Genomic DNA, 22,547 nt, shown 5'->3' with positions numbered 1-22,547 from the left:
ATGCTTGATAATCGTGTGAATGATGTTAGAGACATAGGAATAAAGGAAAGTAACATATTTGAAGAGGCTGCCGTGCTTGATGATATCCAATACTTGATCTATTTTGTGAGGTACAAGCACTCCACAGTGGAGGAGACTGCTCCATTTGTAACAGCGCCTCCTCTAGAGGAAATCTGGGCTAAAGCTGAAGGTAAATACCTGCCTGCGGCTTGAGCTGGAGAGAAGGAGTTGTTCCATCCAGGTGTTTTTGTGTATTATTGTAAAGTTCTATTCAGTTTCCATGTGCCTAAAGGAGAAAGAAGGCTGACTCAGGAGCCCCATATGTTCCTTTATTCATTCTTTGGGGCTAGAGCATGAAAGGACATTGCTTATTCTTTTTTTCCTTTAGGACAGTTGGGATTGGTTAGCATGTTCAAAGAGAAATTTTATAAAAAGCTAAAGAGAAAGATATAAATGAGAAACTAATGCACAAAAGTAGACCTGTTAACAGTACAGATTTTATGTTAAAATTATAAAAGGGCTTTATTAAACATAATTTCTTAATCATAAAATATCTGTACTAGATCATGTGGGTGTGGAGTGACTAGCATAACTTTTTTGTTTTTTTAGAATTTAATCTCTTCTTATGTGGTGCTGAGGATCGAAACCAGTGCCTCACTTGCACTAGGCAAGTGCTCTGTCACTCAACCCTAGCCCTAGAATAACTTTTAATGGATAGCTTGCCTGAATTCCCCTCCCCAGCATTTATCTTTTGTGGATACCATGCTATCTCTAGTCTCTTGGGGGAGAGGTCACTTATTCTGGTTTTACTCCACTGGGTTCTAAGGTCCTTGCATTCATATTAATCAAGGATGGAACCAGGATGACAAGCCTTATAATGTAGTGCTTGACACATAGAAGCCTTTCAATTAAATATTCGTCAAACTGACAATGAGCCAATATCCTGAAAAAAGCTTTCTGTTTCCTGGTTTCATATTTGATCATCTCTATCCATTGTTTTTCAAAATGAAATATTTCAACTGAGAGTATATGATAAGAATTCCAGAAGAACATAAAGCCATTGGAAAAATTTACTTCCCAAGAATGCTAATTTTACCTGATAATTTGGGGAAGGAAACAGTTGTACATTTAATCAAAGCAGATATATTTTGGATAAGAATGCAAAGTACAAGTGAATGTTCAGGGTAGAATATGAAGCTGTAAAGAGATAATCTTTGCTCTGGATCCTATTGTTCTATGTCCTGAGCTCAGGAAGGAGATAGGTTCACCTTTTGGCTCCTAGGTTACTTTGAACATATTTGAAAGGCACATTAGCAAGCTAGACATACGGAATTCCCTTCTCTATACTGGCTCGGTGAGACCAGCACACTTGTAGATGAAAGAGTTCCTGTTATTTCTGAGCAGAATAGACATTTCACATTTTTGTTCTGGACCAGAATTCTCTTCTGCACATTTATTCATGTGGGTGTATGTTGGTTTGCCAAGGGAAGGTAAGTTATTGAAGCCTCTATCATAAATGTATTTGTTTATGAAATACTTTGGATTAAAGACTTCTTTATAAATTTGGCTGTATAGTTCAGTCATCCTTTAAATGGGATGAAAACAATTAACCGTCCCGTATCCTTGCCCAGTTGTTCTCATGGGTGCATGCCAGGCCATGGAGGGCAGTGTTGAGGTATCTGGAGCTGTGTGCTGAGGGGGAGTGCTGATCATTGGGCTTAAGTGGGGGTAGATAGTGTCATCCAGCTGGCTCAATGCATTCTTCTCCCCTGTAGAGATGCAGCCACCCCATGAAGATGATTTTCCTAAAGAGAACACAAATCATCTTAATAGAAATCTTCATGAAGAGCCTCGCCTCCTGAGTCATCATTTAAATATGAACCATCCTGAAGAGCCCAGCCTCTTGAGTCAACCTGTGACTGAGGACATGGGTGTCTTAGAAGTGTCTCAGATCCCAAATACTGAGAAAGTAGACCCAGGTAAAGCTTGCCAATTTTTCTCTACAAAGTAGAGGCATTATCATAATGAAGGCTTTCAAGGATATTTGTTGCCAAAGGTACAAAATAGAGCAGAGAGTGATATAGGTACATGTGAGTTCAGAAAAAAATCTCTTAAGTGAGAGAAAATCAAGAATAAAGATGACTAGAAATCAAAAATAGGCCAGAGACTGTAACTCACTTAAAAGCAAATGTTTAGCTATGACTAGCTTGTGTAAACCATTTACAACTAAAATATTATTCTTCAAAGGCCTTATGCTCTAAAACTGTAATTTTCAACCAGACCAACAGCACCAGAAACTCTGGGGGTGGGACCCACAATCTGTGTTTAGCAGGCCTTCCAGGAAAGTCTGGCCTGGTACAAGTTAGCTTGAGAATCACTGTTCATAGTCTCATAAATTCTGTGTTTTTTCCCTTTTCTTCTATATGGAATGTAATATAGCTCAAGTCCTGTTTTGACTTGCTTCCTGGACATGGTAATTAAACTTTTTCAAATGCAGTCAATGGTCCAGATCTTTATACTATATACTTACAGGAAACAGTACAGAACTGCAATCCATTTTTGACTGACACTTATGAATACTTCATCATAGTTCACAGTATCCAGTGGTAGATGAGAAACAATTTTTCAAAAAAATCCCCAATAATGGCATCAACAGCATTCTACTTTTGTGTTGCTCACTCTCATTTTATCAGTAAATTAGATGATGACTAATTGTTTTATTTTATCCATCCAGTATGGTGCTATGAAGCCATAATTACTGTATTTTGTGTTTTTAAACGTTCTGGTCTGTAAGCATAGCTATAGCATTATCCTGCACCAGTGCAGGGCTTAGCAGCACTGAACCTGACCCCCCCCATCTGCACACACAGAGTGTAGGAGAACTCATAGGAGGGGGGGATTCAGTTAATTTGAGAAGGAATGACATATCAGTTCTCCCATTTTCCAGAAGACATTGCATCCATATATGAACACTACTGACTTCTGAACTGTCTTTAACTCCATAAGGTTCTGAAAATGAATCACGCACCATTAAGATTTGTTATTTTCATGCTGCAAAACTTTCAAGATTAGGGAAAACTTGGCTTACAAAATTAAGCATGAATTATTTCCCTGGCCTTTTAGGTTCCACCACAAAATGATGTCAATCACCTTTATAGGTAAAATCTTCCCAAATGTCATTTAATGTGTCTCAGGTGCTGAGATGCTGAGCCAATGGGCAGACTTCACCAGCAGTCAAATTCATAGACCAATAATGAATGGAGGGCCTGGGGTTGTATCTCAGTGGTAGAGTGCTTGTCTAACATGTGAGGCACTGGGTTTGATTCTCAGCACTGCATACAAATAAATAAAATAAAGGTCCATCAAAAACTAAAAAAAAAAATTAAAAATTAGCCAAAAGCTTAAAAAAATAGTAGTGAATGGAATCTCAGGGTTGAGAAAGACCTTAGAGGCAACTGGTCCAACTTCCTTTTTTTTTAGAGAGAGGGAGAGGGAGAGAGAGAGAGTGTGTGAGTGAGTTAGTTAGTTAGTTTTAATATTTATTTTTTAGTTATCGGCGGACACCACATTTTTTTTTTTTTTAATGTGGTGCTGAGGATCAAACCCTGGCCGCACGGCCAGATGAGCGCACTACCGCTTGAGCCACATCCCCAGCCCAACTGGTCCAACTTCTTAATAACTGCATGTTGGACTCCTAGCTGTTTAATCAAAAGTACCCCAGGCTCATGTAGCTCATACTGAAATTCCACCCCTACAAGCTCTCTGGTCTAACTGGAATTCTACCTCATTCACAGAGCCTCAATGCAGGTTTGTACCCAATTCCCTTTAGTCTCTCTTGGTATTACTGTGTTCTTTTTAAATAGCTGTCATCTGTCCACTCAATAAATAGTTGTTGAGTATCTCTGCCAGTTGCCAGATGCTGTGTTAAGCCTTGGCTCATTCCACCTGTAAATCTGCAAACCAAGACTCCCTCTCTTTCAGCTTTCCTAAAATTTTTAACACAAAGTTTCACCAGCACTAAATCTATGTTTGTTGAATGTGACCCTGTCTATATATCTCTGGTTTTTAAAATTTTCCTTTAGTAAATATTGCTCTGATAGCAGTTGTATGGCCATGGAAGTAGTGGAGAGTAGACTGGAGATTGTTCATTTTATAATTGAAGGGTCTGACAGCTCTAATTAGGATTTTGAAGTTTTCTTCTCTGTGTTAATTGTCTTTAGGAGAGCCACATATTCCAGGCACTGTGACTCATATATTTAGTGAAACACTCGATGAATATTGAAACTGAAGAGAGACATTTCTTATTCTATAGCATAAAATAAAATAGCCATTTCCCCTTTCAATTTTAGAGCTACTTATAACAGAAGGTACTCCTGTTGATGATGCTGATACAGAAAACCACGTAGAGGAGATAAAGGTGGAAGAGCCAGCAGATGCCACCCTTTTGGACAACATGCTTTCCTTGTTATATTCATTCTTGCTTTATTTCACTAAGATGGTAAGTTTGACATAGTTTCTTCAATTAGAATGTTGATTATTTATTAGTTTTTAAGTGGCTTCTGGTCATGAAGTGAAGAACTTAAAATGTCTTTATGAAAATGACTCCTGACCCTTTGAGTAGATAGCTCCTAAAACAAAAGCCATAGGGGTGTGGCTTAATGGCTACTTAGTTTAGCATATGAGGAAGATTTGCTGTCTACCAAGGCTGGACATTTGTACACCTGTAAAAACTTGGTTCTTCCCCTCAGAACCTTTCATTCTGGCAGGGAGATAATAGCATTCACTTGAAACACAGTAAGATAATGGCAGAAAGAGAGGTATTTATTTGATGGTAGAACATTATTGTCCATAAATGCATTTATTATGGTTGGAAGGGTGATCAATAAGGTCAGAAAGTAGTTGAGATGTGTTTGAAGCACAGGCAAAGGGCAAACAGGAGTGTGACATGTGGTTTCTTGTTGATTAGACAGGCTGGGGTGGAGGATGGTGGGGGAAGCTGGCAGTCAGAAGAAATGTGTTCAGAGAAATGGAAACATGAAGAAAAGGATATTTGGGGAGGCCAGGAGAATGTGAATAGTTGGTGTTGTATAAAGTGTGAAGTTGGAGGGGGATGGTCTGTTGGAGAGGCCAGCAAATCTTAAAGGAAGTCATGAGCCAAAGTAGCATTAGACCATTAATAGTGGGGATCCTTAGAAAGTTTTAAGAATGAAAGGAATTAGGTTAGATCTGTTTCTTAGAAAGAGTCACTTAAGGCTGACCTTTCTAAAGAAAATCATGATCCAAACAAGACATTTAATCTGTCTAGAAGCTTATCTAAGCATTTTAGGACTTACCTCCCCCTCATGGTATTTGTTGATATTGGACTTTTAGAGTTTAATTATAGGAATGAGAAAGCTTTTAGAGATTGGAGGATAAGATGATCCTAGGGCCATTGTGACAGTAATCCTTCTCAACTGAAGTTGTTTCCTGTAGGTTGTGTTATTTCAAGACTTGTGTAAGAAAAGTGATGTTGTTGTTTTCCTTGGAAAATGTATAGATTTTGAAGCCAGGTAGATCTGGTTTCAAATCCCAACTTTATCATTTAGAAGTTTGGGCAAATAACTAAACTTTTGAATATCAGATTCCCCATCTAAAAAATGTAGATCATGCTTACTCCAATCATAAGAATTAAATTATTTGACAAGGTAAAGTGTCTGGTGAGGTGTCTGGCATTTTGTAGGGTTTTACCCCCACGCACCCCCTAATTTTCATGTAGGCAGTCAGAGGTGGTATAAAGACAATGAATACCTGGGGAGGAAGACCACCAGGGTGGAAAAGATATGATGGGGAGAAATGAATCATTTTTCAGTTGGCTCCATGTTTGTTCATGGTGGTGGCAGCCACCTGGGTAATGAGTATGTCCAAGCCAGGCAGTTAGAATAATATTTCCAGTGATTAAAGCCCAGTCTTCCACAGTCATAATTTGATTATCAGAATGAATCAACATCACTTGGAAAGTTTACAGCCTCACGATATGGGAAGGATTTCTTTATTCATATTTTTAGGTATGCACAGAGTCCTCCTCTAGGTCTAGGTCGAGGTACATGAATGTGGTGCAGGTATGGTCAGTGATTTTGCGGTGACAGGTAAGACATTGACGTGAGTGGCAAAGAAGAGGCACAATGTTATGAGACTGATTTGAAAGGAGCCTTCAAAAAGGCATTTTGATGGCCCAGAACGTACAGGACATTGTGCGAGGACTAAAAGAGTCTAACAGGTGTAAGGCATGATTGTGATTATTGAAAGCCTTAAGAAAAGGACTTAACAAATATATGCAAAAATTATGAACAAGTCAATGTAAAATCTTAAACAAGTAGTATGATATCTGATAGGACTGGAGAGGAATAGGCTCTGATGTGTTTGGGAGATGTGCACCAATCAGATTCATTGATCAATGGAATCTTAGTAGAATCTTAGTGTTAGAAGAAACCTTGGGAGGCTGTTAGTCTAGTTTCTCACTCATTGCTGTAATTTTCTTTACTGTGGCCCTGACAAGTAGTTATGAGGCCTGTACACCAGTATTTCCTAGCATGAGTCACTCTCTTACAAGGCTATTTGTTCTTCTGTTGTCTAGTTCATCCTTGTATTGACTCCAAATTTTCCTCCACATGATTTCCTCTATAAAATTGAATTCTTTTCTACATAGAAATCCTTTAAATATTTGAAGTTATATCTTAAGTTAAAATTTATTTTTAGTATTTTTATCATGGAAACTTTCAAATAAGTGCAGAGAGAATAGTAGGGGACTATAGATAACCATAACATACTGTACATTTCAGAGTACTAGAAGAAAAGATTGTGAAAGTTTTACCATAAATGATGTTTGAGGAGGTAGATATATTTAACCTGATTTAAATGTTACATAGTATATACATGCATCAACTGTCCTACAAAGCAATAGTAACAAAAACAGCATGATACTGGTACCAAAACAGGCAGGTGGACCAATGGTATAGAATAGAGGACACAGAAACCAATCCACAAAATTACAATTATCTTATATTCGATAAAGGGGCTAAAAACATGCAATGGAGGAAGGATAGCATCTTCAACAAATGGTGCAGGGAAAACTGGAAATCCATATGCAACAAAATGAAACTGAATCCCCTCCTCTCGCCATGCACAAAAGTTAACTCAAAATGGATCAAGGAGCTTAATATCAAATCAGAGACTCTGCGTCTGATAGAAGAAAAAGTTGGCTCCGATCTACATATTGTGGGGTCGGGCTCCAAATTCCTTAATAGGACACCCATAGCACAAGAGTTAAAAACAAGAATCACAAATGGGACTTACTTAAACTAAAAAGTTTTTTCTCAGCAAGAGAAACAATAAGAGAGGTAAACAGGGAGCCTACATCATGGGAACAAATTTTTACTCCTCACACTTCAGATAGAGCCCTAATATCCAGAGTATACAAAGAACTCAAAAAATTAAACAATAAGAAAACAAATAACCCAATCAACAAATGGGCCAAAGACCTAAACAGACACTTCTCAGAAGAGGATATACAATCAATCAACAAGTACATGGAAAAATGCTCACCATCTCTAGCAGTCAGAGAAATGCAAATCAAAACCACCCTAAGATACCATCTCACTCCAATAAGATTGGCAGCCATTATGAAGTCAAACAATAACAAGTGCTGGCGAGGATGTGGGGAAAAGGGTACTCTTGTACATTGCTGGTGGGACTGCAAATTGGTGGGGCCAATATGGAAAGCAGTATGGAGATTCCTGGGAAAGCTGGGAATGGAACCACCATTTGACCCAGCTATTGCCCTTCTCGGACTATTCCCTGAAGACCTTAAAAGAGCGTACTACAGGGATACTGCCACATCGATGTTCATAGCAGCACAATTCACAATAGCTAGATTGTGGAACCAACTTAGATGCCCTTAAATAGATGAATGGATAAAAAAAAATGTGGCATTTATACACAATGGAGTACTACACAGCACTAAGAAATGACAAAAATCATTGAATTTGCAGGGAAATGGATGGCATTAGAGCAGATAATGCTAAGTGAAGCTAGCCAATCCCTAAAAAATAAATGCCAAATGTCTTCTTTGATATAATGAGATCAACTAAGAACATAGCAGGGAGGAAGAACAGGAGGAAAAGATTAACATTAAACAGAGTCATGAGGTTGGAGGGAAAGGGAGAGAAAAGGGAAATTGCATGGAAATGGAAGGAGACCCTCATTGTTATACAAAATTACATATAAGAGGTTGTGAGGGGAATGGGAAAAAATAAGGAGAGAAATGAATTACAGTAGATGGGGTAGAGAGAGAAAATGGCAGGGGAGGGGAGATAGTAGAGGATAGGAAATGTAGCAGAATACAACAGTTAGTATTATGGCATTATGTAAAAATGTGAATGTGTAACCGATGTGATTCTGCAATCTTTGTAATGTTTTGAATAACCAATAAAAAAATAAAAAAACCTGTAAATCTGCAGATCCAAGATATTAAATGGAACTAGAGTACAAAAAGCATGAATAAAGCTATATCAAGGTATATTATATCATAAATAAATTGCTCAAAACCAGTGATAAAGAGCAATCTTAGCAGTTAGAGAAGACTTTTATGTAGAGAAGAACTAAGGATGACATCAGATTTCTTGTCAGAAATTAGGCATAAGAGAATATAGTGGAGTGATACCTTTAATATATTTGAAGAGCAATAATGTTGGCCAATAATATCATGCCCAGTGAAATATTTTTCTAAAATGAAGACTTGTACTGACATACAAGCTGAAAGAATTCACTCTACACTTGCACCAAGACAGCAGATGGAAATAATGGAAAAAGGAATAAAGAACACTGAAAATGGTGACTGTGCGCATAAATATTCAAAATAATTTTTCTTATTTGAACATTTAAAAAGTCATTGACTGTTTAAAGACAAATATCAGTGTAGTATGGGACTTAGAAAACATGTAAAGTAAAATACATGACAACAGTATAAATCTCAGAAGCGTAGTAACTATTGTAACGTTCTTATTGAATATGTGAAGTACTATAGTATCATCTGAAGGTAGATTGTGACAAATTAAAGATGTATATTCTAAACCCTGAAGCACTAAGATTAGAAAACAGAGTTATAGCTTAATAAGCCAATAGAGGAGTCACTAAAAATACCTATAGTGGTATTTCTGCAAAAGAAGTCAGAAAGAAAAGAAAAAGAACAAAGAACAGAAGGAACAAATAGAAGATTATATTAAGCTTACACATATGCACATCAGTAATCCTATTAAGTGGAAAGTATCTAAATACATCAGTTAAAAACAGAGATTGTCATATTGCCTAAAGAAGCAAGACCCAAATAGAGGTCTATGGGAATAACACTGTAAATATAAAGATACCAAGAAGTCAAAATTAAAATGATTGAAAAAGGTATCTCATGTTAAACACTAGTCAAGGAAATCTGGAGTAGCTACATTAAACCAAATGAGGTTGTGGGGCAAAATATATCATCAGGACTAAAGAAAGTTATTTCCTAATGATAAAGGAGTCAGTCAAGATTATATAATAAACCTAAATGCTTGTACTTTTAATATTAGACCTTCAAAATACATGAAGTATAAAAATCGATAGAATTAAGAGGAAAATGATGAATATAGGATTACATTTAGAGATTTCAATATCCTCTCCTCAGCAATTGGCAGAAAATGAAAAATAACAGTAAGGTTGTAGAAAGTATGAATGACGTAATCAATCCATCCATTTGAAATTAATTGACATTTATAGAAAACCCCCAAAGAGCTGAATACCTATTCTTCTTAGTGCACGTGTAACATTTACCAAGATAAACCATATTCTGGATCTTTTTTTTTAAAGAGAGAGGGAGAGAGAGGGAGAGAGAGAGAGAGAGAATTTTAATATTTATTTTTTAGTATTTGGCGGACACAACATCTTTGTTTGTATGTGGTGCTGAGGATCGAACCCGGGCCGCACGCATGCCAGGCAAGCGCGCTACCGCTTGAGCCACATCCCCAGCCCCCATATTGTGGATCTTAAAAAAAAATTATCAGTAAATATAAAAGTATTCAAAGACAGGCAAAGCTTATTCTCTGAACACAATAAAATGAGAAATCAATAATGGAAAATTCCCAAATATTTGGAAACTTAAGTGCCAGGCTGCTAAATATATATATATATATATATATATATATATATATTATATATATTATATATATATAATATATATATATATATATATATTATATATATATTATATATATATATTTTGGTAGATGAACACACAGTACATTTATTTTCATGTGGTGCTGGGGATCGAATCCAGTGCCTCACACATGTGAGGCAAGCACTTTACCACTGAGCTACAACCTTAGCCCCCACTGCTAAATAATTTTTGAGTCAAATAAATCAGAGAAGAAATTCATATTTTGAGTTGAATAAAACTGAAAACAACATATCCATTTGTGCAATGTCACTAAAGCGTTATTGGAAAATTTATAGCACTACCAGGCCCAAATAGCTTTATTAAAAAAGAAGTCTCCAGTCATTAACTTTAGTTCCTACTATGAGAAATTTGAAAAGGAAAAATAAGTTAATCTCTAAGTAAGCAAGAAAAAAGATATAATAAAGACCATAAGTCAGTGAAATTTTAAAAAAGGAAAATAAGAGAAAATCCATGAAACCCAATGCTAGTTCTTTAAGATGAATAAAATTGATCAACATCTAGCGAGGGAAATAAAAGAGGAGACACAGATTACCAAAATCCAAAATCAGAAAAGGGATATAACTACAGATTCCACAGATACTAGACTGATAATAGGGATATTATGAACAGTTTATGTTAATTAACTTGACAATTTAGTTGAAATGAAGAAATTCCATTTAAGCCACAAATTGCAAAAGTTCACTCAAGAAAAACAGACATCTTCATAAACCTTGTTGACTATTAAAGAAATTGAAGGTATAGGTAAAAACTTTTCTACTCAGAAAAAAAAATATAAGACCCAGATAGCTTTATTGGTGATCCAATTAAACCTGTAAGGAAGAAATGATACTAATTCCTATTAGTAATACTAAACCCTTGTAGAATATTAAAGCAAGGAAATATTTCTCCTATGAAGCCAGTGTTATCACTACACTAAACCAAGACAAAGATATAACAAGAAAAGAAAACCAGAGACCTCTCATGGGATCTCCAATGAACCTGTACAGTAATTCTAAACAAAAATTTAAGTCAAATACAACAATATGTAAAAGGAAAATACATCATAAAAAACTAGACTGATGATGGGGATTTATGTCAAGAATCCAAAATTTATTTAACATTTGAAAATCAATGAAATTTACCACATTGATGTACCTAAAAGCACAATCTTTGTGTTCAGCTCAAGAGATACAAAACAAGCATTTAAAAAATATAGCAGAGGTGGAAAATGTTGAGGAGTAATATTGGCCAAATTATATTGTTATTTTGTGTGCATGTACAAGTAAGTGACAATAAATCCCATCGACATGTAAAAAAAAAATCAGCCCTGATTATTATTTAAAAAAAATTTTTTTAGATGTTGATTGATTTTATTTTATTCACTTATTTATATGCGGTGCTGAGAATCGAACCCATTGCCTCACACATGCTAGGCAAGTGCTCTACTACTGAGTATCAACCCCAGCCCCTCAGCATTGATTATTGATGTAGAAAAAAACAAACAACAAACTAGGAATAGAAGGGAGCTTAAAACATCCTCTGAAAAAAATTCAGCTAACCTCATACTTAATGGTTGATAATTGAATACTTTTCCCCAAGATCAGAAACCAAACAGAGATGTCTACTCACATTACATCTATTCAGCATTGTACTGGGGTGCAGTAAGGAAATAGCTAGTATACTAAGGCAAGAAAAAGAAATAAAATGCACTCAGATTGGAAGGGAGGAAATAAAATTCTCTTTATTTTCAGATAACATGAACATATATAGATAAAATCTGGTATGATCTAGAAAAAAGCTATTGTAAAATTTACATCTAAAAGCAATTATATTTTCTATATATTAACAATGAATAGTTAGAAATTGAAATTTTAAAGATTTCCATGTACAATAGAATAAAAATATGAAGTATTTAAACATAAACATGGCACAAACTAAAATGTATATATTAAAAACTATAAAATATTGCTGATAGAAATTAAAGAGAACCTAAATGGAGAGTTATACCTAATTTATGAGTCAGAAGACTAAGGTGTCCATTCATCCCAGTTTAATCACCAGAGTCAACATTATTCCAATCAAAATCCTAGCAGAGTTTTGTAGAAAATGACAAGCTGATTGCAATAGACCTAGAATACGTGGCTTCAAGACTTAAGCTAGGGCTGGGGATGTAGCTCAGTGGTAGAGCACTTGCCTAGCATATGCAAGGTCCTGTGTTCAATCCCTAGTACCATATGAAGAGGAAAAAAAATTATTCTAAAGCTACAGTAATTAGGATCGCAGACAAAACATTGGAACAGAGGCAAGAATTCAGAGATAGATACACATATATATGGCAACAGTCATTGACAAAGATGGAAAGACAAGTAGAGAATGGAAAGTTTTTCCAGCAAATGGTACTGAAATTACTGCATATTTATATGCAAAATATTGATCCATGCCTTGCATTAGACACCTGAATTAACTCACAGACTTAAATATTAAACTCAAAACTACAAAACCTCTAGGAAAAAAATAAGAGAAAAATTTTTGTTGAACTTAGGTTCGGCAAAGATTTCTTAAATTTGACAACAAAATCATTAAAAAGGATTTGACAATTTGGGATTCATCAATCTAAAACCTCTGTAATTCAAAATACACTTTGAAGTGAATGAAATACACAAAACACAAGCTGGGAGGAAATTAGTGTAAAGCATTTATCTGATAAAAGACTTGCATCAAGAATATATGAAGAACTCTTAGAACTCATTAGAAAGAAAAAATATAGTCCTGTAAAATAACACTTAATCAAAGAAGATAAACATATAGTAAATAAAGACATTAAAAATGCTTGACATAATTATCAGGGAAATGCAATTTTAAAGCACAAGAGTTACCACTACACACTTATTAAATAGCTAATATTAAAGATAATTGTGCTGAGTGGTTGGAGAAGAGATGGAGGAACTGGATGGGTACACAGCTGGTGGGGATATAAAGTGGTAGAGTCACCTTCTTAAAAAGGTAAACATACACCAGTCATATCCAACCATTCTTTTCCAAAGAAAAGATAAGTTATATAGTAATAGAAGGAATTTTATTTCAGTGTTCTTGGCTATTTTAGTTGTAAAAGCCCCAAACTGGAAAAAAATCCAAATGTCTATCAATAGATGATAGACAAATTGTGGTACGTACATATAATGAAATGCTACTTAGCAATAAAAATAGATGATAGATAAACTGATGTACAGACGAATCTCAAATTATGCTGAATAAGAGAAGCCATAGAAAATACAATATATTATCCCATACACATAAAACTTGAGGAATACAAACCAATCTATTAAGATAGACATTTTGCTGGAGGAGTGGGAAAGTGGGGGGCAAGAAGGAAGGGTGACAAAGGGCAGAATTACCTAGAGAATGATAATATTTTTGGAAGTAAAGGATGTGTATATTATCTTGATTATAATGGTGATTTCATAATTTCATGTTAAAATTTATCAAATTACACACTTTAAATACACGCAATTTATTGCATGTCAATTTTACCTCAAAGCTATAAGAAATATATTCATCTTTTTTCACTTTCTAAGATACAAATAGTGTTCTATAAGTACTTTTCTCTACTTCATTTTTAAAAAATGTATTCTGGAAACCAGCTCTTAGCAGTATTTAAAATTATTTTCTTTCTTCTTTGGTTTATTCAACAACTTTTATTGATGACGGTTGTTTCAGCCTTTTGTGACTATCTTGTGTTATTATAATTAATGCTTGAATAACATAGTTTTGTAAATACAAGTTTTAAACATTTGTTGTTGTATTCCCAGTATATTTAGAAGTTAGGGCTGGGGGACTATAGCTCAGCAGTAGAGCACTTGCCCTAGGTACCCTTCCCAGCACTGAAAAAGTGAAAAAAAAAAGTGGGATTGTTGAGTTAATAGGTAAATATATAAGCAGTTTTGGGAGATGTTGCCAAATCTCATCCATAAGGGTTGTATCATTTTGTATACTTATCAGCAGTGTCTGAGAATTTGTATTCCCCCACATTCTCTCACCTACTGAGTATGTTGTCAAACGTTTGGATCTTGCCAATGCAAGTGAGAAATGGTATCTTTGTATTTTGTTCATTATGAGCTAAGCAGAACATGTTTCCATATGTTATAGCTATTTGCATTTCTTTTCCTGAGATCTCTTTATTTCTTCAGCCCATTTTTGTATAGGTTTGCTGGCCATTTTATTTATAATGTTCTTTATATTTCAGGAACATGATTCTTTGGACAATAATATGTTGCAAATATTTTTTCTCAGCTTGTCACTGTCAAACTGCATGGGTGTGTGTGTGTGTGTGTATGTGTGTGTGTGTGTGTGTGTGTGTGTGTGTGTGTGTAGCGGGTTTATATACAGCCAGGAAAGATTTTTTCAATGAGGCAGGTTTTGCCCACTCATAATACATAGAAAATTTCACCAAATATTTTCTAGTACTTGTTTATTTTCTATTTTTACATTCAGGTTTCTTATACATTTGTAGTTTATCTTTTGAATAATTAGAGAAAAATCCAATTTTATAATTTTCCATGTGGTATTTGCAAACGCTACTTATTAGAAAGTCTATTTTCCCCAGACTAACTTTTATTGTACCCCAAATGTCCAGTGCAGTTGGTTCTGTTTCTGGAGTCTCTATTCTGTCCCACAAACTCTATGTATTCTTGGGCTTGGACGAGGGTACATGATTTGATTATATAGTCTGCCCTCCCTGTACCCTTCATTGCTCTTCTTTTTCAGTGCTTTCCTGCTTATTCTTGTTCTTTTGAATTGACCATATTCAACTTGAGGACAGATTTTTAAAGATCCACATATGTTCATTCCCTCCCCAAGTTAAGCGTCCCCAGTTCCTTCAATTTTTAGCACGTGCTTTTTGGGCTATTCATGATTCTGTTTTTTCCCACAAGTCATGCAACCTTAAAATGTGGCATCCAGAAATGAAGCCACCGGCGTGGGGTGTTAATGACATGATTCCTTAGGGTAAGGCTTTTTAAAAAGAGTGTCATCCACAAGTGGATAAAGTCACATAGGACTGGAGTGAGTAGGGAAGGAAAGCCCAGTCCCAGCAGTAGTCCTTTTGAAGGGAGCAGGAGAAGCATCTCCTCTTCTGTCTGCACTTTTGGGTCAGGTACCTGGTGTCTCCACACGTTGAAAAAAGGGTTTTGTTCTGGGAGGGGCTGGGAGGCCTGACTTTCTCCTTTTTCCTAGTCTCTGCCTATAATCCCCTTCTGCTAGTTCCCTGGCTTCCTCCAGGGCCTTCTAAATCGCGGGTCCTCTTCCTAGTTCCTGGGGCAGGTGAGCCTCTTTCCTCCTGGAATTCTTTCATTGCTCAGCTCTCCTCACGCTGTCCCCCGCCGGGCTCCACAGTTGGTTCTTCCCGCTCCCTCCCGCCCCTTGGCATCCTAGGTCTGCAGACTGCAGTCCGCCCAGCGGCTTCATCTGATGATGCGTTTTACCTGCGTTGGGCCGAAAGCGCCTGTGGTGGAGGAAGGCAAAGTTCACTCCCACTACCCGCCCCCTGTGCTGGGTCCTCCCAAAGTAGGAAATGTTGAAAGAGAGGGTCCTGTGCTGTTCTGCAGGGAAGAGTTGCTTCCGCTCAGCTGTCCCTACACCATGGACTCAGTACCTGCCACTGTGCCTTCTGTCACTGCTTCCCCGGGGGATCCGGAGCTCCTGGGACCCCTGTCGGTGCTCTACGCAGCCCTCATAGCCAAGCTACTGGAGGTGACGGTCCCATTCCCAGGGAGGGACCCCAATTCTGGCAGGCGGGTGGCTGAGTTCTGGCGGAGTGGGTGCACTGACTGTCGTGGCGACGGAGAAATGGAGTGTGTCAGGCCCAAGGCAGGCAGAATATGACTGTATTGTTAAGCGAGGACAGTGAGAGTGTACTTGAGCTTTCCCCACTTGCACTTTTTTTTTTTTTGATGGAATAGAGGTGACAACCTCATGTTATGTTTCGAAATGCAGCCAACAATTGAAACAGCTAAGGTTACTACAGGTCTTTTCCCTACAGAGACTGCTGGGGAATTGGGCCCAAATGACAGTTATCTCGAATTACGTATAGAGGGTGATGAAAACAGGGAAGGTAGGCAGGTGTTTAATGCACTGCCTTTGAGCAACCATTTAAAATCAGGCTTTGAATTTTATAGAAGGATGTTAAATTCAGAGAAGTTTATCTAAGCCAGTTCTCAAGAGTTGTCTGAAATTACATGTCACTTATCTGTTTATATAAGAATGGAATGGAAGTAAGATTTAAAATCTTATACGTATATCATCATTGTTTTTATTTGTTGCCATAAAATTAATTAGTTCTTTCATATATTTAAGTTTTTGCCTTAAATGAATTTTTTAAATTATAAAAACCAGGTTGTCTAAGAGAAAAGAATGATCCAGAGGGATTCTAGCCAGGTGTTAGACAATGTGATGATATAGGGCCTGTTACAAACTGGAAATGTATGCTCAATTTAAAGTATTTAGATTCAGGCTGGGGTTGTGGTTCAGTGGTAGAGCGCTTGCCTAGAATGCATGAGGCACAGGGTTAGGGTTAGGGTTAGGTTTAGGGTTATGGTCAGGGTTAGGGTTAAGGTTAGGGGTTCGATCCTTAGCACCATATAAAAACAAAATAATGTGTCCACCTGAAACTAAAGATACATAAATAAATTTTTAAAAAAGTTTTTAGATTCATTATACTTGAAAACACTGCAAGTGAACAAAAAATATGAGACTGTCAGTATCCTCTCTCTTGAAGAAGCTATTGGAAAATATTGAGGAGGTGGATTTCTGATGAGGAGGTTGGTTTAGAATTGCCATGATTCTTTGTGACTGTTTTGTTATAAATTTAAGGTTTCCCATTTCTTCTAATTTTTCTGTTTCAGCTGTTTACTCCATTGCCTGATGAGTATCAACCTGGACCTGATTTTTATGGACTACCATGGGAGCCTGTAGTTTTCACTGTTTTCTTTGGATTGGTATCCTTTGTCATTTTCTTTTGGAGAACTGTTCTTGTTGTGAGTAAATTAACTTACTTATACCTTAGCACATAAGCACAAGGATTATTTTATATAGTCACTGCCCCCCCCCTTTTTTTCCTTTTCAGTTGCTAAAACACAAATTACTGGTTTAAGTCAAACTAACCTTATAAAATAATTTAGTGTGGTTGCAGTTGGTAAAACTGGTAATTCTTACAGCCATCCTGACCAGTAGTTTCATACGTATCAGAAGTCTTAAAAGTGGAATAAAAGATGGGATAGGTTAGATAAATATCCTTTTATGTAGCATATATGTCTAGTAATCTATATTAAAGAAATAACTATGCTTTGAAGATTTTGGTAATGTTTTTCAGTGGAACAGTGCGTTAGATTGAAGACTTAGCACAACATAATTCATTTAGGGGTTATTGTATGTTCGCTTAATGGAATAGTAGGCAGATTTATCTATTTCAAAGCTTTGAGGTACAGAAAATGCTCACAATTAAATGTGAAGTGGAAAAAGAAAGCAAAAACTAAGATTTAAATGTTGATGAACTGCGTGTTAATATAAACACATATAAACAGGGGGAAATACTACAAAGAAATACAGTAAAATGAGAAAAAGGAGATGAGATAATTTTTCCAGTCTTTCATATATATATTTCCCAGATTTTATGATTTGATCATATGTTCAGAAAATACCTTTTTATTTGGAAGTATAGATTATGTGTTGTCCAAAAATTCATTAAATGTTTTGTTCATTAAGTCTTTTTTTTCTGAGCAGAATTAGTCTATCTTTGTGTATGTGTGTACATATATGTATAAGCGTATATATATATATATATATATATATATATATATATATATATATATATATGCTTATACATACTTATGTTTGTACTGTAGGTCATTCTGTTTCATAGTTATTTAACATAATTGGAAGAAAATTATTTTAGGTAAATGGACTTTGCATATGAAAAGCCTAATAGTTAAAGAGGCCAAAAGCATTGGATACAAATCTTTTCAAATCTGAGTGTTCTTTTTCTGATTTCTTAATTATGTTAAGATAAGTTTCCTCTCCTTGTACAATTGAGTGTAAAATCTCTTAAAAAGTATTCCCTTCTTAAATAGAAGAATCGTTTGCCTGTGAGGAATTTTCTAATCTCATTGAACTTTTTCTCAGCTAAAAGGAAAAAGGAAATAGAAGGATAAAGAGAAGGGAAAAACATGAAAACACTTTATTTTTCTCTCTTGTTTCTTTCATTTCAAGAACCCCGGTACCTGTTTCTCTTTTCACTAGGTTATGTGGGATCTGGTTCCTAGCTTTTGCTCCTCAGTTTCAGCATTTGACTTTGGAGCTTTAGTCTCTTCCTTAGATGACTGCTTTTATGCTACTTCCCATTTTCCTCTGTTGTCATTTTGAGTAAAATGTTAGCAAGGCTATGACATTAAAAAAATGCCATTTCTTTCTGTATTGGAGTTTTCTGAATGCAATTTCCTATTACAAAGATCCCATGGATGATCCATGGACACATCTGAGTATCCCATCACCATTTATAACATTTGAAAGGACAAGTATATGCTAAGTTACAAAGAAATTTAGTGATGTTTTTTAACAATTTCTGCTTAGGTTTTATTATCAGGCAGTTTATTGCTGTCTTTAGGAAATGATTGGTTTTGTCCTTTCCAGAATATGTTAATTGTCATTTCTCTTGTTGCTTGTGCATTTTCTTCTAGCAGTCTTCCCTTTCAGATTTCTTGCTATATATTTAGTGGTGTGTAGAAATAAGATGATGTAGCCTCTTAGTTTCTAAATTCAGCCAATAGCCAAATTTAAATTGGAGTTCTAAGATGTTTTCTGGTGAGTGAAAGTGGCATATCTTAGTACAAAGATTATGCCTTTAATATTGTTTCCTCAGATTCCTTTTGAATAGTCATTGTTTCTAGACTTTATCCTGGTTATTTAGAATTCTCAAGTAAACGATTTTGAGTACACACACACACACACATACACACACATCTTTACTGTGAAATAAGGTACATATCTTAGTGTTTTTATGTCAGAGCCTATTTATGAAATATCACTACGAATTAAATTTAAAATGCTTGTTAACCTTTACTTATTTTTAATCCTATAAATTTATTATCCTGAACCAGAATGTTATTAAATTCTCACTTGGTTATGATTCTGACTGTTGTTATAGGAATGCTGTTTCTATTGAGCAGATTTTTGACATCAAATTTAATCTTTTTTCCTCTCTTCTAGGTAAAAGATAGAGTATATCAAGGTAAATTTTTAGGTTTTTTAACTTGTATTGTATTGGTGTTTGATGTGTGTTTTATGTATGTTAGAAGTAGATACAGTGACTTTTAATGTCTATTACTTTTTTACCTCCTGAAAATTTTACTATTCCTAGGTTGCTAGCATGGATAATAGAGTAGATGATGATGGTTCCAACTCTGAGATAGGAGATAAAGAGGAGGAACAAATTGTGGATAGGGAGATGATAAGTTTTAATTTGGGGCAGATTAACTTTGAATATTGATGTAATGCAGATGTATTACATTTAAAGAGTATTTCTGTGCTAATGATTTAATCATGCATTAAGTAATTGAGTAGATAATTTAAAGAATGGTAATGTGAATCAGTATGCTTTCATTTCTGTTTTTCTTTGCAAAGAATTAAATGATTCCATTTTCTGAAAAGAAAGTGTTTTGAGAAGGGAGGAATATCAAGCTACAACACTTTACTGTATTTCCCATCTGTGAAATAAGCTTAAATTGAAATATCATTTTGGATGGGAGGGGTACCTGGGATTGAACTCTGGGGCACTCTACTGAGCCACATCCCCAACCCCCTATATTTAGAGACCAAGTCTCACTTAGTTACTTAGTGTCTTGCTGTTGCTGAGGCTGGCTTTGAACTTGGGATCCTTCTAGCTCAGCCTCCTGAGCCACTGGGATTACAGGTGTGCACCACCGCGCCCAGCAAAATATCATTGTTCTTATATTTTTCTTAAATTTTAATAATTTTATACTCTTATTGCTAATAAGCTTAGATTGCTTTTTAAAAGCATAATAGTTATGCTAAGAAGTATTTCCTCATAGTACCATATAACATGTCTTTGCTTTTAGTAGATTGAGTAATTGAATTTCATTTAGTGATTGTAATAATCTTGTGTATTTCACCCTTTTAGTCACTGAACAGCAAATTTCCCAAAAGATAATCAATTTCATGAAAGAAAATGAAGAACTGATAGAGAAAGTTTCAAAGTATGAAGAGAAGGTATAATTATTTTTTTGTTTCTTTCTCCCTTGGTTCTAGCTTGAATCATTTCTACCTGTTTTAATTTAAAAATTGTATTTTAAAATTTTTGTTTCATTATTTTCTACAAATCATCCAAATTCTAAGCAGTCATATGTATTAAGTACTGCTTTCTTCTGGAAAGGGTCACTTGTCTGGAAGTAACTTGTATAGTAGCACTATAATTTGTGTATCTTAATTCTGAATGCTTTATTTACATAGATGAAGGAATCAAAGAAACAGGTCCAAGAAACCATGAAACAAAATATGATTCTTTCTGATGAAGCAACTAAATATAAGGTAAAAATCCCTTCTTTGGGGGGAATTACATTCTAAACTCAAGTAAATGTAATGAGTAATCTTGACACCTTTTTTTCCCAGGATAAAATAAAGCTTCTTGAAAAAGCTAAAGAATTTCTGGATGAGAGAGCTAAAAGTCTTCATGTTATGTTAGAATCTGAAAGAGAACAGAAAGCTAAGAATCACGACTTGGTAAGAGTTTTGCTGCTAAGTGTTGCTGTAATTTGGCTTTTGAAATATTTTGTAAAATTGGTTAAGTTGAACTTAGTCCAGCTGTTAACTAAAGTAAGATTAGGAGTCAAGGAAGTTGAACCCACTTCTGTGCCCATTTTGTGGAACTTTTAAGTACTGATACAACAAATTATTTTTATGAGCCTAGGAAATATTTTTATTCTCAACCTTGGATAATTTTTATATTGCTTTGCTCTGCCCTTGGAAACATGCAGATCAACTAAAAAACTATTGTCCAATTGAACAGTATTTGTTTACTTTTTACTTGAAAGAGTAATGAATTAATCAATTTTCTGTACTTAAAAAAATTTTACTTACATATTTCATTTTCAATTTTTATAAGTTTCTGTAATTACATAAAAGTTGCAAAAGATAGTAGAGAGTGTGTTCTGAAATATCCTACCCCCAAGTAAGCTTGATCACCTAGCTGAGGTAGTATTTATCAGATTTCTCCACTGTAAAAATTCTTTCCAATTCTTTTCATATTATATTCTTTGGAAGTTACCATGCACAGCCCACAGTTAAAGTATGAAGAGTTACGAGCTCAGGATGCAGCTCATGGTAGAGCACTTGCCTAGCATGCATGAGTACCAGGATTCAATCCCAGGCATTGCAAACAAAGATTGCAGAGTTATGTCCACTTCCTTAAGGAGCAAATATATTTATAAATTTTTTGGAATTCTTCTGTATGTGAGATTAGTCTATTCTCCCTTAAATTTTATCATTTTTTACTTCAGATAAGAAAATTTTAAAAATGATCTTGGGAAATTTTTTTCTCTATCACTAGAAAAAAATTAGTAATTTGAACTGGTATATTTGAAACAGTAATTAATTAATTTTCTATGCTTTAAAACATTTTATTATTGCATTATGATTTTCTATACTTTGACCTTTTTTTCTGGTTATCTCATAAACAGTAAGGTTGTGGATGCCATGAAATATTTATGACTTCATTGACCTCATCTCTTTCAGTTCTTGATTTTTTGCTTAGTCCAAAGCTGGATCCCCTGCATTTACCTGAAATGTAATGGGATGGCTTGACAAATACTTTGATGTGTTTATCTTTTTTAGTATATATATATGTGTGTACATACACACACACACATATATCAGTATTTCTACTGAAATCCTAATGCATATTTTGTGTTCTGTTTTCACCTGGCAGATAATGGAAAATAAGAAATCTATAGAGAAGCTTAAAGATGTCATTTCAGTGAATACTTCTGAACTTTCAGAGGTAAAGCTGCCAACTCTTGCTAATGGGATATTAATACTACATCTTAGTTTTGTTGCGGACCAAAAATTTGAAGTGTGCTAAAATGTGCAAAAAATGAGAACTATATGATGTCTGGTTTGGGAAAGTATAATTTTGTTTTTTCTTTGGAATTAATTCACTAACTGTAGTGTTTTGAATTAGCTTCAAATTCTCCTTAATGAAGCTAAGCTTCGTGAAGAGAAGGTGAAGTTGAAATGCTGTCAGCTTCAGAAAGAAAATACC

General features: G+C 35.3%; 1 protein-coding gene across 1 annotated transcript; it reads left to right on the top strand.

Moving 5' to 3' along the window:
• Positions 1-19,760, top strand: LOC143642330 (transport and Golgi organization protein 1 homolog). The gene is made up of 5 exons (XM_077110657.1): positions 1-190; positions 1,776-1,979; positions 4,350-4,498; positions 17,122-17,214; positions 19,632-19,760. Exons 1-5 carry the CDS (start codon positions 1-3, stop codon positions 19,758-19,760), a joined length of 765 nt encoding a protein of 254 aa, XP_076966772.1.
• The last annotated feature ends 2,787 nt before the right edge of the window (positions 19,761-22,547 follow it).

This window comes from Callospermophilus lateralis, chromosome 11 (assembly GCF_048772815.1).
Source record: "Callospermophilus lateralis isolate mCalLat2 chromosome 11, mCalLat2.hap1, whole genome shotgun sequence".
NCBI classification, from domain to species: domain Eukaryota; kingdom Metazoa; phylum Chordata; class Mammalia; order Rodentia; family Sciuridae; genus Callospermophilus; species Callospermophilus lateralis.
The sequence above is the reverse complement of the archived record's forward strand: the minus strand, read 5'-3'. Positions and strand labels throughout refer to the sequence as shown.